Source organism: Gouania willdenowi, chromosome 13 (assembly GCF_900634775.1).
Source record: "Gouania willdenowi chromosome 13, fGouWil2.1, whole genome shotgun sequence".
NCBI lineage: Eukaryota > Metazoa > Chordata > Actinopteri > Blenniiformes > Gobiesocidae > Gouania > Gouania willdenowi.
The window spans coordinates 24,892,675-24,911,526 of record NC_041056.1 but is presented as its reverse complement, the minus strand read 5'-3'; the positions used below and the strand labels follow the sequence as shown (position 1 = coordinate 24,911,526).

Below are 18,852 nucleotides of genomic sequence, written 5' to 3'. Positions count from 1 at the left end.
CACTTAGTTGTTTTTGCTGTGTCTGTATTATTTACTTTCATGAATACAAATAACTTTCTGTTTTAGTCAAAAGTGATAAACAAGGCAGATGGCTTTGATGTTTGGCTTTTATCATTTCCCTACTTTGTGAGAGATCAATATATCTATGTACACCCCATTTTATTTATGCTTTTTGTGTGTCTGAAGTTTTTGTTGAAAGTGTTGGTGAAGACTAGAGGTGGGACGATACACTAGGGCTGGGCGATATGGACAAAAACTTCATGTCTCAATATTTTTTCTCAAAATGTCGATATACAATATAAATCTCAATATTTTTAACTCAATAAAGCCTTACCAGAATTCTGGGTTAAATTAGTGCAAAATGCCACACAGGCTCATTTATTAACAAACAGCTGCACAATATGTGCCACTTTTGGCTTTTTCTACTATAAGGGACAGCATGTGTGAGTGAGTATGGCTTGTTTAGAGGAAGGGGAAGATCATATAAGTCTATACTTCTTCCTACTCCTTTTTAAACTTGTATAGGCTTCACGAGCAGGATTTTATACCATTTGTTTTCTCTGCTTTGTTTGATTAATTTTCTTTCTTTTTATTATTATTATTATTATTATTATTATTATTATTATTATTATTATTATTATTATTATTATTTTTCTTTTCTTTGTGTGATACACTGCTGTTGTGTTCAAGTTCAAAATTAAATCAAATCAAATGTCTGGGTCAAAAAAAGTGTTTTTCCTGCTGTTCTGAGAAGTAGCGAAAGCAGCGACTCCTAAAACGAGTATTTTAATAAAAAAAAAAAAGAGCTATAAAATAAAAATATATTGTTATTGGTGATATTGTAATTTTCTATATTGTCAAAACATTATTTTGATATATCTTGAATCCACCAATATAAAAGCTGATATCTAAACAAATGAACCACAGTATCTGTAAAGAAACTGTGTGGATGTGTAAGGTTTTCGTTACTTTCTTCCCGGGTCTTTTAATTGAACAGTTTTGAGGACAAATGACAAAAGTAATTCTATTTCTCAGCATAGTTTATTCTAAGTTAGTCACAAGGAAAGTCTGTTGTTCCTGCAAACAGCTTACACGCAGGCGAGTATCCGAAGCAAGTGTGTATCCAAAGTCTTTGAGAGTAGACATTTTATCTTCTTGGGCTGGACGTACCCTGTACAACAGTCTGGTTGGTGCAAGACGTTTGGGTCAATTATCAATCACACCACAGGCCAACCCCTGCATCTGTGATTTCAGATGTATTAAGTGTATATTTGTTATGCACGACCATGACTTCATTTAAACTTGTGTCACCTTGATCCTACACAGCAATTTGAGCTTTGTGTTCAGAAGCTTTACTAAAAGTAAGTGAGTGGGTTTGAAAACAGCTGCTTCTAATCATTATGGATGGTTTAGTGGGAGTGTGAGGAGAGATTTACCCTCTCTGCTGTTGGGGAACTCCTCCTCTCACACACTCAGTAGGACACATGATGATGATGATGATGATGTCCATGGATGAATCCCTGGGATGTGACTGAGTCAGAGTGGGAGCGCCTTCTTGTGGTGATCATTGTGGACTCTCAGAGCTGGATTTATGGCTCGCAGCTGTTGAGTGGCTGACAGACGTGTGAGAAGCTGCTCCTATAGCCACTGCTCACAGAGAACAGGACTGATAGGACTGATCCGCCTCCACACAGCGGTGAGTGCTGCTCTGCCTTCTCTTCTCTTCTTTTCTCTGTAACCAGTGTTTTAACTCTGCCTCAGATCAACCTAAACTCATTCCTACTGTGGAACATCTCATCTGCTGTGCATGTGTTTGTCTTGTTTGCTTTGTGTCTCATTCAGGGATGTCCACACTGAGATAGTTTGACATTTGGAACCAGGCTTCGTTCAGCCAGGCGCTGAGGGTGTTACCATACATGGACAGGAATCGTGAAATGTACAACTTCGAAATAATACTCCTTGCTAAAGTTTTATTTTGTTATTTTATTGTTTTTGTTATGAGTGCTATTCCAGTGTCTGGTCAGTGACTGGGAGTTATAGCTAGTTAGTGGCCTCCCTAACGGCCTATTTAAAATTAGCACACTATGCAGGGTCCTATTTTTAGGAGGTAAAGGCATCACATTTGTGGAGACACTGTGGCAGCCGCTCACTTTACACACACACATTAAAGTTGTGCTCCGTGCTGAGCTCTGCACCTCATATGATCCTCTGTGAACATCCCACTCCTCTTTTTTTTTTTTTAACAATTCAAGCCTGTGTATAACACATTGAGTCCCATCATGTCAAGCCTAGGATCAATGAGAAGCCTGGGTTCTTATTTTGAATGCAGTGGTTCTCACTTTCACCCCAAAATCATCTTCACGTGCTTAGAAAGCTGTTCTAGCTGAAAGTTTTAGTTCCATTTTCTGCCTCAGCTGAATTGTGCACTTAAAAGAACAATAGTTCTACCAACTGAATTGAATTGTTTAAATTGGTAATATGTAAATTAGTTAATTTCCTTGAAATTAAATTAATAAGTTTGATCAACACAAGTTATTTAACTGACATGGATTTAACAATTGAATTGTTTTTTAAATCAATGTTTTGCATCAGTTCATCTTAAAATGAAGGCGAGTCAATTTAAAGTTTTCATTTTTTCAACTCAATATTTTGAGTAAAACCAAAGTAAATATTGCTCCTTTCTAAACCGATACGTCTTTACTTTCCTAGCTAGCGTCTCTGCGGTTACACGTCCATTTCCCTAACCAATGGGCCATCAGTCTGCTTCTAACCGGATACTATGGTTTAATGGAAATACTTTTTGTAGTAACCTTAAAATTTAATTTTAGTTTGCTTAATAACAACAATTACAATTTGAAGTTGGCAGAAAATTTAAAATTAAACATAAAATCTCAGAGTCTTTTCTGGTTATTTTTCTAGACAAGTCGGAGACATCATGACGCACAGCATTGATACAGGTTCACTCACATGAGAATATCAGGTTGTAGAGTGCGTTCACTTAAACAGAAATAGAAGAATAGAATAGAATAGAATTCTTTTATTGTCTTTGCACAAAGTACAATTAAACTGCACGAGCCCCTCTCGACAACATTCAGGTACATTTCAGAGATTCAAGCCACACAGACACAATCATCATAAAAACAACATAAGGTACAGAAGAAGTCTGTGCATAGGTGTGAAAAACACCATGCTGAGGAGTAAACGTGCTCCACCATCATCCAGACCAACGCAAATCTGAATCAAACTCACTCAGAACTTTGAGTTACTTCAACAACTTCTGAAAAACCATTTTTAGAGTGTATTTTCCATTCTAACATATAAAAGGCATTCCTGACACTGGTGCTGGAGCTGTTCACAGTGTTTATTTGGGTTGCTATGGAGGGGTCTGCCTGTGGCTCAGAGGGCAGCTGGTAAAAATTGAAACTGGAGCTGAAGGGGTCCTTTAAAGAGATCTTCAAATACTTTCACCTAAAATAACCACATCATGTTGTTCGTGAACAAAAGCTCAAAGTCTTTCATCTTTACTAAAACGTTGACAGTGCAGCAGCGTCGGTCAGCGTTGCAGATGCTGGCAGCTCTCGGAGGTTTTTCTCAGCCTCAGTGGAAAATTCTCTGGAAATATGAACGGACTTAGACCGCATTGCTTAAAGTTACACTTACTTCCTCTGTCAGATACACTTTTGTGGCACAAATGCTTTTTACATAACTTAGTTCTTATCAAGTGCCCTCCCGCCTCGGATTTATCCCAGTCACTCTCTCTATCCATTCATTTGATTATATTAGAAACTAGAATTTTTGTATTTCCTGAAGAAAATGCAAGTGAGGATGCATGTGCTGGCCCGCGTCCCACTACATTAGCATAGTATTAAGCAAGCAATAGCCTTAACGTTGTAATAACTTAGCAACATCTGCTAAAACCAGTAAGATTGAAAAGGTTGAAAAAGGCTGAAAAAGGTTGAAAAAGGTTTAAAAAGGTTAAAAAGGTTGAAAAGGTTGAAAAGTTTGAAAAAGGTTGAAAAGTTTGAAGAGGTTGAAAAAGTTTGAAAAAGTTGAAAAAGGTTGAAAAAGGTTGAAAAGTTTGAAAAAGTTTGAAATGATTCCAAAAGGTTGAAAAAGGTTGAAAAAGTTTGAAAAGGTTGAAACAGTTAAAAAAGGTTGAAAAAGTTGAATGGTTTGGATCAGTTTCAAAATGGCCGACGATGAAGAGGGTCAAAGTGCACAAGAGGGTCAAAAAGGTTCAAACTTTCAATGTAAGTGGAAGAGAGCAAAAATTTCCACGAGAAATAACTCAAAAAGTTGAAAATGTTTCAATACACAGAGATATAGCAGAGATGTGCAGAATTTTCTGAAGAGTTTGATACCTTAATTGTTGAAATTGGTTAAAAATTGTGGGAGGAGATAGAGTGCACGGAAGAAGAATAAAAACATATAATAATAAAGGGGAACGAATACAATAGTGAGGATGCCAATGCATCCTCACGAATAAAGGCCCTTCCTGTGCAAAAGCAGAATTTGTCTTTTATTGCACCATGCATGTTTACACTTTACAGCCTAAAAATAAATAAATAAATAAACCGAGCCAGGAATGATCCCGGCACCTTCATTATCTGCTTTCCTTTCCTGGACCTCAGACAGCTCGGAGCGTGCTTGCTTTCATTTATCACACCCTCGGCATGAGGCTGGAGTGATGTTTAACCTCATTATGTACAGAACATAAAATATGTGAGTTAGTGTGTGTGTAGCTTGGCACTGTGTTAATGGAACTTGAGTGTGTGTGCTTGGCTTGTCGAGGAAGAATGACTTGTTTTGAAAAAGGACCTCTTTGCCATGATGGAGGATGCAACATCTGTGCTGAAAGTAAATCAGCCCTGCTAACAAATTCTAAACTTCATCCACTTTGGAAATCACTACTGACCTTCACATCTGGATGAAAAACTTGACTAGATGTTAGACAATTCATCCAGAATAAGAATATTTCACAGAAATTTGTAGTCCCTGTGTGTGTTGCAGCCTTTTTGGCCTTAAATGGACCCATAGATAATCTACAACTGACAACATTTTCTTTGGGTTTTGTTGCCCTCAGCCACTTCCTGGTTATTAATGCAGATCAGTCAATAGTAAGTGACACTTCACTATGCTTGAACTCACACTTTTGGTGTAATATTTGTCCCTGAGTGTCTCTGTGGACGTTCTGTCAGATGGTCTGAATGTGCTGACTGGAGGGCTTGCGGCATACAGGTTCTGCACTTTCTCCTTCAGCTCCAGCACAGTCTGCCCTTGCATGAACTGAATACAGAAAAAGCATCATAACTACTAATACGCGCTGTGGTTTTAAATGTGCTCACACTCATCCATTTGGTTCTTTTAGCCACGGATAGACTCCGCTCTATAATAAGGGCTGCGGAAAACCTTTAAAAGATGAGCAATGATGGAAAGTTAAGATTATTGATATCCACCGAGCTGAGTTATGAATGATCCCTAACAGAGTGTACACACAAAGTACTTTTCTAAAAGTAATTACACTAAAAACATTTGTCGTTAATGTCCATTGACATGAAAACACAACCCCTGTGACTCATTTCAGTTTGTACCACACCCTCATGGAAAACCTACAGTTTATAGCTTTACTGAAAATTCCTACTTATCGCTGTCAAGCTACTTATATTATGACCAAAACAAGGAAAAACTGACAAAGTAGCACAGACATAGTGCAAATGTCAATGCCAGGAAGCCAGTATAGTGTAGTTTTTCACAGCATGCCATGATTATTTTATTTTGAAGGACGTCAAACTATACATACGCCATATGTCTGCATTAATCTTGCACTTTTCAATGCGTTATGCAGTCGTCTGTCAATCACTTATGACCACAGCAGCTTCTCTCCTAATCAGTGATGGAGTTAATGGACCTTTCTATGGAAAGACCTTTGAATGTAAATTTGATGTCACTTTTATAAATGACAATTAAACTCTACTTCTGCTCAAATTTGGTTTATCAGTGTGCAAGTAGCCTAGTAAGTATCACGTAGCAAAAGGTTCAATAGTACATCTAGTAACCGAAGGGTTGGGGGTTTGAATCCCGCTCTATCCAAGTCATTGGGTAAGGCACTTATTTATTTATTTATTTGACAGGGACAATGTGGTCAGACATAGTTACAGCAAAAGATGCAACTGATGCGATGCATACAGAGTGTATAGCTAATGCTAATTCTCAACTCCTGTCCCTGGTTCACCCACATTGTCTCGTATGAATGGGTATGAATTGTGCATGAATGTTGGTGGGTGTCAGAAGGGCCGTAGGCACAAAATGGCAGACACGCCTCTGTTAGTGTGCCCCGGGGCAGCTGTGGCTACAATGTAGTTTAACACCACCGGTATGACCGTTGTGAATGAATAATGGTTTCTGTACGCACTTTCAGTCTCCTAGAGAAAAGCCCTACATAAAACCAAGCCATTATCATTATTAATAAGAGGGCGGATTGAGGCTTACCATTGGCTTTTGAAAATACTAACCAATCAGGAAGCTAGATTTGGTTATAATTCCTCCTACTTCATTTGCATTAGTTCTACCAGTATTACAAGAAAAAAACAAGCTTCAAACTAGTAAGAGTTTTTATTAGTAAGATATTTAGGTGTACTAGTACACCTAAATATGTTTTTATTGATTTTGCTTTACTGATAAGGTCTATTTGAGCACTAGTGTGCCAAAAACCTTTAAAAGTAGAATGAAATTGTTGTTTGTTAGTTGCTAGTAGTACACTTAAAATCTACCTAGTAGTACTAGTCGACCTAATGCAAATGAAGTAGAAGGGCGCTGGGCTTGTAATCGGAGGGTTGCCGGTTCAAGCCTCACCTGGGCCATCACTGTGGGATGTTGAGCAAGTCCCTTAACCCTGAACTGCTCCCCAGGCGCCGCAAAAATGGCTGCCCACTGCTCCTCAGGGATGGGTTAAATGCAGAGGACAAATTCCATTAATGTAATAACATTACATGGCTAATTAAAGGCGAAAGCCTCGATTTAATCTTTAATCTTTAAACAAACCCAGCTCCCTGATTGATTGCAATATTTTCAAGAGCCATTGTGCACGAGTGACACATTTTGCGTTGCCAGTGACGTGTACTCATGCACTGATAAACCAAAATTAAGTACATGTACTAGAAATATGAGCGAGTAGAGCTTTACCATGGTTGGTTGATATCACTGATGTCAAATGTATGGTTCAGTGATCTTAATCCAGTACGACCACGCTCTGATTTCTGCAATAACCAAGAAAATATGAGCCGGACATGTTTATGTACTGAATGTGATTCTTATCTTTGTCCTGCCCAGCTAACAGATGGTACAGGAGCAGTATGTCACCACCACTGAGGGCAGCAGGACGCCCTCACCAGTGCCCGACGCCCGCTACAAGATCGGCATCTATGGCTGGAGGAAACGCTGCCTCTACCTGTTTGTGCTGCTGCTCATCGTCATCCTGGTGGTCAACTTCGCCCTGACCATCTGGATCCTCAGGGTGATGTGGTTTAATACGGTAAGCATGGATTGGAAAACGACACAATCAAGCCCTGCTGGTGGCATCGTCTCTGTGCTGTTTGCATGTTCTCCCTATGCCTGTGTGGGTTTCTGATTACACAGGATAATTGCTTTGTGTGATGTTATTCATTTAAATGCATTTCATGCATCATTTAATACACTCAATAAAACAGGAGATAAAAGAAAAAATATTACAATAATAAAAATAAGCACAGAGCAGTGAGAGAGCATGCGTTTCTGAACAGATGGCTTTTGAGTTGTAATTTGAACAGGGGCAGAGAGTCCGTGTTTTGGATGTCAGATTAAATCCAGAGCTGAGGGCCAGAATGGGAGAAGGGTCAGTGAGTCATGGTGGTGACGGGTGGAGGAGGATGATAGTGGGTGGAGGCAGCAATGTGGGGAGCACACATGACGTGACAGGTGAGCGGTGAAGGAGTAATGGAACCCAGACTGGAGGTGTTCGTCGAGGAGTTATGGGTTAAATCATGACTGTGGAGTTGAGCAGCGTCAGCATTTTTCCAGTATTTTGGGGTCAGGGATGGGGCGGAGCTTGTTGTAGTCATGGTTTGTGCAGTTGGAACAATTCCAGTAATAGAGTGAATGATGGCAGTGATGAAGCCAGTTTCCCATTGGAATATGTGAACCATAGACTATATGCTGTATGTGGAAAGCTGAGTGAGTATTTTATCATGCATCCTTCATATACATGTCAAAAACACACACTAGTTCACTAGTGAGCTGCAAAAACTTTGACATTAAGGTCTCTAGTTAGTTAGTTAGTTAGTTACTAGTTCACTAGTGAAGACCTACATGCTCACTATGTTAACTATTTCAAGCCTTTTACTTACATGTAAACTAGATGGACCCAACAAGCAAAATATGCACAACTATAACATCACATCTCACTCTAAAACAGTCAACTCTTCCCCACCCCTTCCATGTCCTACCCTGACTCCCTCTTCCCTGTTCCCTTCCCCCTCACCTATGTAGGTGTAACACTGCCCTCTCTTTTTATATCCTCCCTATAATAAAGTGTTTCTAACCCTTCCTTAGGGAGGGCTGGTGATGTTCACTATTATGTAATAAAATAAATGAGTTTATTTAATTGCAATAACAAAACATGCGTTGCTGTTTTACAAAGATTGCATTTCTTGTAGTGTTGAAATTTGACAGCATGTGCAGACAAAGTGAGAAAAAAATATGGACCCAACATGTTATGTTTACTAATGAAATAGTAAAAGTAAGATACCTACTAGTTGACTAGTAAACCCATTTTCCACAGCTATAGAGAACTCATTGGGGGTTCAAAGTGTATACTAACTTACCAGTGTAAGGGGAGATAAACTAGTGTTTAATCATGGTTTATATAGAGCTTGCACTGAGGCTTCCTATTGGCTCCCCCGTCCAATATGAAACATGACAATCAATGAAAACATAGGATTTTATTCGATTCCCGCCGGATTTAATCGCACTATACTTCACTAGAGAACATGTTTCCTCAGGAAATACAGCATGGTAACTTAAAAGAGGACCTTATTCATTCTATTGTTCAGTTTTTATTTTTGATTTATTGTTTTTCAGATGTGTTTTTATTTCTATTCATTGTTTTATACTAATTTAGTGGTGGAGCTCATTTGCATTGTTTTGGTTTTATTGTTTTTCTGATATTTTGTGTGCAGCACTTTGCTAACGTTTTGTTGTTTAAATGTGCTATACAAATAAAGTGGATTGGGTTGGATTTGTGTACATGTTAACAAGTAACAGGAACAATGTCTACTAGTTAAACTAGTCAGGGTCTATTATTAATGTACATGTCAACTACTGAAGCTTCAAATTTGCACATACCAACGAGTGAGAGCTTTTGGTGTTTCTGACTTTACATGTTAACGTGTACAGGTTTCTGGCCTTTTTCTCACTAATGAGCTATTAATATAATAGCTAACCCATGATTGCCATACATGTGACCTAATAAAATTGTATCACGTGACTAGCTGACCAGTGATACAAAACGTTTTCCACTAGTGGGCTTGTAAAAAAATATTTAGTCATGATTGACTGGTTCACATGTCAGCTTACTACTCAACTAGTGTGTGTGTTTTTGACATCTATGATATTAAGGATAAATCATAAATACTCGCTTGGCTTTCCATATGTGTGAGTTGGAAGCAGATTACTGAAGTTACCCATTGTTTTTATTGAATTCTAGTATCGTAACCCTCTGTTTAATGTATCTATTACACATCGTGTTCATATATGCATAGTTGGCAGACAATAATAGTAGTATAACTTTCTAATCACTTGTGTATATGTCTTGTTGTGGCTACAGGAGGGGATGGGATACCTTCAAGTGCACTCAGAGGGAGTGAAGCTGGAAGATGGCGAGTCTGAGTTTCTCTTGCCCGTCTACGCTGAGGAGATCCACTCCAGAGAAGTACAATAATAATCAGGAGCATGCATATTATTTCTTCTCTTTTCCATTACTATTTCTAACTCTGGAAGCACTTTATAATTACTGCTTCAACCCTTGTCTTCTTTACTCATGCTTTCGCTTGCAAACTAATCACTTATCAGCACTGTTATCGTCTCAGTTCTTTACTAAACTCCAGCCACAATGCAGTAGCCAGCTTTTTACAATTTAAATGTCATTCTCCGCAGACACAGGAGCTGTTTTTATGCTGCTGCATTTTTCTGACTACTTTTCTGGGACAAGATGTGTTCGAACAAACTGGATCTGGCCGTCCCACACAGTACACGTAGCGGTGAACGTGCTCCACATTAACCTCAGGGATATCTGTGGTGGAAAGTAGTTTATGGCCTGCCTGCCAGCAGCAGATGGAAACACTTTGCAGCAGTTGTTTACATGGTATATCTTTTCTTGCTCAATGCAGCAATTTTTGTGAATTCTTTTCTGTTTCATGAACCTAATTTTAAAAAAAAACTATGTATTTCTCATTTATGGCCAAACACATTCTTGTCTTCAAAGAGCTTCTAGTGAGAGTTAGAAGTTAGAGTTTATTGAGCAATCGGCCCACTGGGTTTTTGTTTTTTTTAATTACATGTCACCTCCACAGCTGCAAAGGGACAGAGGTGATTTATTGTTTAGGTACCTCATTTAAGCTTTCATTAAAGTACAAACTTGTTGTTTCTGGTTGTTTTTTCATTGTCAGCAGATACAAATCCTGACGTCATAATCTTCTCCAGTTTGTTCAGTTGGAAAAACAAGGCAGGAGGCTTCCAGTTTTGATCAAAGAGATGTATTACCATAAACTCATCTGTACGATATGACAAAGGCTGATTAGCAGTACGTAACAACATAACAAACAGAAATAAACAGCAGAACAACTGACCAAATACAAGGGTGGGGGGAGGGAGGATAAAGACCAGACAAACCAGCAAACCAAACACACTCTAGGACTAAACTTTTGCTGAAGTGTCCTCATTTAAAGCTGCTTGGGATGGGACATTAACTAACATAGTGTAGGATTCAGAGATACTGTATATACAGTAAATCAAATGTATTTCTTCCAAAAAAATGGGAGAATTTACTCAGAAAACAAATGTCGGAGGTAAAATTGCTGCTAGCAAGATTGTTTTGGACTCGATCACAAACAATGGGGTTTGTTGACAAATGATCATGTGACTTGAACTTTAGAAAAGTTTAATATGTTGGGATTATGAATCCTGTAGATAAATGCAAAAATGGAGCCAAAGTAGAAAAGTTTGTACAAGAAGCGTCTTTACGTTCTTTACCGTGATTTCTTGCCCTCTTGACAGCATTTGTGTTCTGATTTGTTTATGGTGTACTCCATGATATGACGTCCACCACGAGGCATTACATTTGGTCTTTATGCGGGTGTTGTCATCGAAAGCCACAAAGTCAACGTCCGCCATTGTTTTGGCACAACTGTGAATCTGTGAAAACACCACAAACGTCATTTTGTCAGAGTTTTTCAGGGCACACTGGCATAAGGATAGTGGATGAAAACAACTTCTGAATGAAATACTGGCACAGTTTAAAACATGTTAGTTATTCCTCTCAGCAGCTTTAAGAGTACCTGTATGAAGGTGAGCTGATATATTTGGAATGATCAGAGTCAAAGCTTATCTAAGTGTTATGATGGCGTCAAATTGAGACAAAATAGAAGTGCATCTCAGAAAAGAAAGGTTTCTTCAGTTATTGGCTCATACGCTTCTTTACTCATATGCAAGTTTATACAATTTGGTGCCATCTGAGCTTTATTGTTAAGGAAACCCTCCACAGTTTTATTAGATTTTTTTAAATTTCAGATGGTTAGATAATTTAATGTTTTAATTATCAAATGGAGAAAGAGATTTCCTACTTTTGGAAGTTTTCTGTGGAACGATCAGAAAGTGGTCTGAGAATAGGGTGCTGTGCTGCTGCACACAGGATCAATTTGAAGCTAAAGACTTCCATGGCTGGTTTTATAGTTCAACAAGCATTTTACAATAAACCAAATAGATTGGATGCCTTTGCAGTACAAATGTCCAGTGAGGCAGCCTTCAGGTGCAGCCATTAACAATGTGACCCTGGGTTATCATCTGCCAGGAACCAAAACAGTCATAACAACATCTTTCATAAATGGGCAGACATTTGAGGCTGAGCCAAAGTGGACGCCTTAGATACATGCTGAGCCTCAGGTTCTGCAGCATTTGTACGCTTTAAATAAGATCATTCTGTTTGAAAATTGTCATCTAGTGAATAATCTACTTTCTATCTTTTTCCCTCTTCCAGATTCAGATCAGCATTCAGATTAGAATGTACCAGTAATTCCTTGTTCCCCTCTTCCCTCACAGGACTCCTCACTTCTGGTTCACTCGTCGGAAAATGTTTCCCTCAATGCCCGCAATGAAAATGGGGACGTAACTGGAAGGACATCAGTGGGTAAGAGGTCACATGTTTGCACACCACTTATGTTTTACAACCCACTGATTGATGCAGACTACGCTGTAGACAGTCATGTGCTTACCCTGCGGCGATTACTACTCTAACATCAACAGTGACAAAAAGCCCATCTTTCAATTCAAATTTCCATTTCAAATCCATTAACTGAAGCATTTCTGTCCCAACCTCTGGGTTCGGATCATTCTGTCTCACACAGAGGGCCTGGAGGTCGTAAGAGATCATACATTTACACCCCTATGGCTCATCATTGGCCGAGGAGAGGTGTTTAATCATACTTAAAAGGCTTGAAAATGAGCCAGCTAATTGTGGTGTTTCACTGTGGCGTTGTGCGTCCTTGATCATTAAGCTGTTGACGCGCCTGCAGACTCAGAGCCTCATTAAAGTCATACAGGGTTGTGTGACATGGCCTTTGAGGGTTTGTCCAAAGTGTGACACGTCACACATTAGCAGCAGGACACTTTTGTTCACAATGTCAGAGACAGTTCATAGACCGTGAGGATTACTATCCGCTCTTGATGTATTTTTTGTTGTTGAATTTCTTATTTTCAGGTCCGAGAGAGGCTCAGGGACTCACTCAGAACGTGCTCATCAACTCCCACAATGGCAACATGCTGTTTACTGCAGATGGCGATCAGACTGTGATTGGACCAGACAAACTACGCGTCACAGGTAGAGCAGCAGCTCTCAGTACAGGTGGAAACATTTTAAATTAAGAAAATCAACAAGAGAGGATCAGGTTCATGGAAAACGTGAACATGAAATTGCTGCAATAAAGAGAGCGACTGCAGTTACTGTTGCAGTCTGTATCAAAATAATAGACAGACAAGAGAACTAAGAGAGCAAAAACCTCCGCCAAGCTCCAGATATGAATTAGTGATCCTGATCATAGTACCATGATGATTCACAATTTAAAGGAAAAGAAAAAGAACATCAATTTCTATTTACATTAATAACGATTGCACCCCCATTTTCTTATTTTTTCACTTTAAATAGACAAGAAATGAGTAATTCAAATCCGATCAGGACGAAACTTGGTGGGGTAATTGAGGAGCCAACACATTGATAACTGAGATATTCATTTTTGACATTTCACCAATGATGAGAAATTGGGATTTTTTGATTGTTCCAACTGATCCAGAATCAGTATCTTAACGTTTGATGTAATCAAGCTAGCAGACAACAGAAACAGGTAACACTTTACTTGAAGTTTTATACATAAGGCTGACATTACGCTGTCATTATCTGTAATTAGCATGAATAAGGTGTCATGAAGGCTGTCATTAAGTGTTGTTTGCTAAATTTTGACCTCTTTCGCTAGATTATAACACCTTTGAAGCTATGTTGGCATTTTTCGGGTTAGTTGGAGGTTTAGGGGTTAGGTAGGGATGGACATGAAAAGTCAAGTTTTGTGAAGATTTTATTCTAGGGGCCTGGCTCTGGCAAGGTTAGGTAGGGATAGACATTAGGGTTAGCGTTAGGTAGGGTTAGGGGTTTGGGTAACGAAGGGTTAGGATTAGGTTAGGGTAACAAAGGGTTACAGTAACAAACGACACTTAATGACAGCCTTCGTGACACCTTTTTCATGCTAATTACAGGTGTTATGTCATAAGAATAACAGTGTGTCAGACTTTATGTATGAAACTTCAAGTAAAGTATTACCAAAAAACAAATGATCATGAAAGGCAATATACATAATTACATCCTTTGCAAAGGTGAAAATGTAATGTGTGCAAGTTAGTTATTCAAGCATGTGATTGTATTATTGCTACTCACCTGTGATCTATCAAATTACCAGATGTTAAAGTTTTAGTTATATTTGAAATACTATCACAACATTGATTAATAAGTCATGTTTCCCTTCAAAGGAAGCCCAAAGGGAGAAGTGCGTACTGTCTCCAGACTTTGTATAGATGTTGTCGTTTGTCACCGACGACACGCTGAGATTACTGATGAGTGCAGAGCAGCATGTCAGCTGATGGCTTCATTATGCCTGCAGTCATTTTTCATCACACACGGCCGTAGCAAACAAAAGGGAGCTTTCAAATAATTAGGAAAAAAGTTTAGTAACAAGGCTTTAGCCCCTGGTGTGTTTGTTTCCATCCACCATGTTGGCAACAATTCATTGGGCTGATGGGTATTATTTCACTAACATTTCTCTCTACTCTGCCATGACATCATTTACAAAATCCAAAAACTTTACATTAGCTCTGTAAACTGGGCTAACGAGCAGACATTCATTAGTCACTTAGTACAAATATACACAAAATATCTAGAAATCACAAAAGTCCAACTGTCCACTAAGTGGAAATAGACAACAGAACATGACATTTGTACAACATTACACAATTACGTATGTCCCAGGTATGATGACCTCCATAACCATGGGGTGAGCATTAAACAGAACTAAAGCAAAAAGTGACTTCCAGTTTAGTGGCGAATGGTGATTGTAGTGACGTTGGCTCCCCTGATTAATGCAACGTAACATTGTGACCTTTGTAAAAACCTGTTAGCTGACAGGCTATTTGGACTTCAGTGAAGGTTAACACTGCCTAATATTGAAGGCTTTTTCACAGTTCACTGCTTGACTAGGACCACCCAGGCTATTTTGGTTTCCCTACAATGTCCTGTAATTGTGTGGTAAACCAGTCAAGACCTCTACCCATAAACAGCCCAGTCTCACAGAGTTAATGAAACTGTCACATAAACAACTTTATTTAATTTTGTCATGCGTGGCAACACAATTTCCTCATATTTGTTGTGATGCAGGGAAAGGCCTTTTTTTCATGCTGTGACGAGCAGTGGGACTACTTTCACCCTTACACCCAAACCCAACCCTGAATAGAATGGTCTAATACAGGGGTGTCGAACTCATTTTAGTCCAGTGTGATCTCAAGAGGGCCATATATTATAAGCGGGAAAACAAAGAATTTCAACAATAATATGCCCTATTTTGAATGTAGGTATATAAGTCACCGACAATATCAAAGCAATAAGTGATCTACGCCTAAAGTTACTTGATTTTGTGGTTAATCTTTATTTAATTTGGGGAAATCTTGTGCAATAATTTCAGTTAAATTGCAGGTATTTTCGAAAAATTGAGAGTTCTTCAAGAATTTGCATTTAACACGTGTTCTAACAAGATGTAATTGCATGAAATAACTTCATGTCAAAACAAATGAGATTAAAAGTCGTGTCCCTCAGCATGAAAAGTATGTGGAATTCATGTTGGTATACACAAAAATAGACACAATCCTTTTTGTGATAGTCTCATGTTTCCCTGTGAGATTGTGTTACAGCACATCAATTGATGGAGGATTGCTTGCATTAGAAATCCCGCAGACTTTTGAGCAAGAATATAAGGCTTACAGGCTATAAAATGTATGGATTGGCTGAATATCATATTCAGCCAATGAACTGAATGAACTGAATTCATAATGCGGTTCTCTTCCAGGTCCTGAGGGAGCGTTATTCCAGCATTCAGTGGAGGTTCCTCTGCTGAGATCTGAAATTCTTAAAGACCTTAAGTGAGCATTGAGCCCTTTAAAAAATTTAAAAAGTATGCCTACTGTATTACTGTATTTGTGTTAACCTAAACTACAACCTGTGGTGCTAAATAAACAGTAGCAGATGATATTGAGGTGAACCATCATGGCTGATGAGTGTCTCTGCAGGTTGGAGTCTCCCACTCGCTCTCTCTCCATGGATGCACCTAAAGGAGTTCATCTCAAAGCCTTGGCTGGAAACATTGAAGCTGTGTCTAACATGGACGTTATTCTGCAGTCCAGCGTTGGATTGGTAAAAAAAACGTGTTTCATTGTGCTAATGTTTACTGTAACGTACACCATCTTTCCATCAGTTTTTCTTTCTTTATTTGAACAGAAAAACGCACACAGTGTTATTATCAGAAGACATGCTGCCATGTTGGACTTTATACAACCTCTGCACAAAGAGAACACACACACACACACACACACTGGGAGACAATAACACTAATTGCACCACAAAGCAGCCCCAATATGTAAAAATTACATTTATATCGTTTCAATGGAATGGTTGTTTTGACAACTGATGTCCCTTCATTAGCATTTTATATTTGGCTTTATGTGCCTCTGCTGTGATGTGGTGGACATTTGCCTGTTTAGTGTGAGTTTAGGTGCTGGGTTTTTTGCTGAATCATCCTTGTGTAGTTGTTGTGGTGCAGTAAATTGGCTACAATGCATTGGAAGATATTTATGGCTTTTTTGCATGTATTCTAAGCCCACATATCTTCATATGAAATAAAACTTGTAGTGAGTTAATGAAAGACTATTTTCCTGTTTGCAATGGTTAAGTGATTTATGTAGGCAAAAAAATAAAGTGTTTGCCACTGTGCATATTTTAATCAGTCATTATCCTTTCACTGACCTTGCTCTCCTTGTGCAGCTGGTGCTGGATGCTGAGACGGTGCGTATGCCGAGCCTGCCCCTAAGCGAGGAGGGGGTTTCTGGAAATGCACAGGGTCTCTACGAGGTTTGTGTCTGCCCCAGCGGAAAGCTTTTTCTGTCCAAGGCTGGAAGAACATCCACTTGCAGTGATAATCAGGATTGCTAGACAGACTCTGAAGAAGGTCATTTATTTTCCATTTCTGCGAAGACACAGTAACACGACTTCTATGTCCTCAGATTTTGTCTGTTCTCGTTATTCCATAGTGGATTCTTAATGATTCCAAAAATAAATAATACAAAGTACATAGATGTTGGGGCTGTCACCAAACACACCCTTGTAGTTGCATTCATGGACTTCTTTCTATTCAAATGTTCTGGCGTTATACAACTACACATTATTTCTGCATCAAAGCTTGGTATAGAATTTTAACTCACACAAAGTGTCATGGCTGGGCAATAAGGAGCTGGTAACAGCTTACATCCTATGCAATATTATCTTGTGGTGCAATAATTTATATTGATGAATATCAAGGGCTTGGGAAAATGTAACTATAAGAGAATAGAATGTTATTAAAATTATAAACTCCAAGCTTTTGGTATGCTGTGATTTTGCTGTGGTTTTTGGCATGTCTTCATTTAGATCTAGAGTTGTGAAGCATTGTTGTCAATGTTTATTGCTTTTTTTCCCTTCTTTTTATTAAAGGGTTGGTTTTTTTTTTAGATTTAAATAAATTATTTGTGGTATCATGTGTAAATATTTTTTGTTTTTACTTGAAAAGTCTCACTATAAGAAGCTTTTGGGCATGTAATCATGCTTATTTTGGCAAGTCAGTTAGTGGGTTAGAAATAAAATTTAAACAAAATGGCACAGGCTAAACTAAAAAAAGATGAGGCATGCTTTTTTATTAGATAAATGCATCAAATGAAAACAGAAAGTTAATAAGGCTTTATCAGTTAATTGCACAGTAGTGTTGTGTCGTGTTTGGGTCATCTTGTAACATTGTTCTGGTGTGACTGTCTGCAAAGTGTATGTGCTTTTTTTGTATGATAAATAAACTTGTGCTAATCTTCTATCTGGTGGTCACTATTGCCTTGTCTGCAAGACAAATACTGTCTATGTATCATATCATACACATATGCAGACACATTTATCATACATTTCTAGTGTATAAATATAAATGAAAGGTGGAGAAAAAAAAAACCCCCCATGCTCTAATGTTGTGAAGTGAATGTTTATGATGAGATCAGCTCTCTCGTGCGCTCTAGTGGAAAATCTGCAGCACTATTCCAGGTTGCAGTAAATTCACCATGGCAAAGTGGTCCAACTAGTCAGCTGTTTACAACTAAAACCTAAAATAAAAAGGCCTGGTTGAAGCCTTCAATAAAGTATTCAAGAATCACAGCCCAGTATGGGTCTGTTTTAAGAAAAGCATTGCTTTCAATGGTGAAATCTTTACTATAGATGCAAATATTTATGGATATATAGACTAACGTAAATGTCAACAATTGATTGATTTTGCGTTTTTAATTCAATTCAAAGGTGCATCATACAAGGAATGGTGTTTTTCCATTTCAGGTTGGGCCAGAAAAAATATGTTAAAGCTGGTACCAAAGCTTTTTGACTTGATTACTTTAGGTTACTGATTATATTGTGCTCACAAATGTCACATTTTCATTTTTGAAGATTTCCTAACAATGAAATAGTCCCTTTAAATCAATGTTTGTTTGTTCTTTTGAGTCCTGTTACATGCCAATCATTATTTCTGAAGAGTTGTTGCTTGTTTTACTCAGTATTAGACCTCTCTTTTCATTCATCCTTCCATATCAAGTAGCCAGTACCGCACATTCACTTCAGTATCTGCTGGTACTCAGTCAGTTAAGAGACCTTAAAAACACCATACTTTTGAAGACTGTGTGAAAACATCATGCTCAGGAAGGGAAAACTCCAAAGGAAGGCTTGGACCTGCATTT

At 38.4% G+C, this 18,852-nt stretch overlaps 1 protein-coding gene across 5 annotated transcripts; it reads left to right on the top strand.

The window, feature by feature from the left end:
• Nucleotides 1–1,524: 1,524 nt before the first annotated feature.
• On the top strand, nt 1,525–17,660 carry sgcg (sarcoglycan, gamma). Of its 5 annotated transcripts, XM_028465386.1 has the most exons (10): nt 1,526–1,696; nt 1,843–1,936; nt 5,084–5,117; nt 7,330–7,531; nt 9,860–9,964; nt 12,349–12,436; nt 13,007–13,126; nt 15,909–15,981; nt 16,129–16,252; nt 16,880–17,660. In XM_028465386.1, exons 4-10 carry the CDS (start codon nt 7,337–7,339, stop codon nt 17,045–17,047), a joined length of 873 nt encoding a protein of 290 aa, XP_028321187.1. In that variant the 5' UTR covers nt 1,526–1,696; nt 1,843–1,936; nt 5,084–5,117; nt 7,330–7,336; the 3' UTR covers nt 17,048–17,660. The 5 variants fall into 5 exon arrangements, with proteins under 5 accessions (XP_028321188.1, XP_028321187.1, XP_028321185.1 ...); XM_028465384.1 differs by lacking the exon at nt 1,843–1,936; XM_028465383.1 differs by lacking the exon at nt 5,084–5,117.
• Nucleotides 17,661–18,852: the final 1,192 nt, after the last annotated feature.

Coding starts and splice junctions, on each gene's coding strand:
- sgcg (XM_028465387.1), top strand. CDS start 7,337: ATGGTACAGGAGCAGTATGTCACCACCACTGAGGGCAGCAGGACGCCC. Junction 9,965..12,348: donor AGGAGATCCACTCCAGAGAA/GTACAATAATAA, acceptor CTTCCCTCACAG/GACTCCTCACTTCTGGTTCA. Junction 16,253..16,879: donor TGCAGTCCAGCGTTGGATTG/GTAAAAAAAACG, acceptor CTCCTTGTGCAG/CTGGTGCTGGATGCTGAGAC.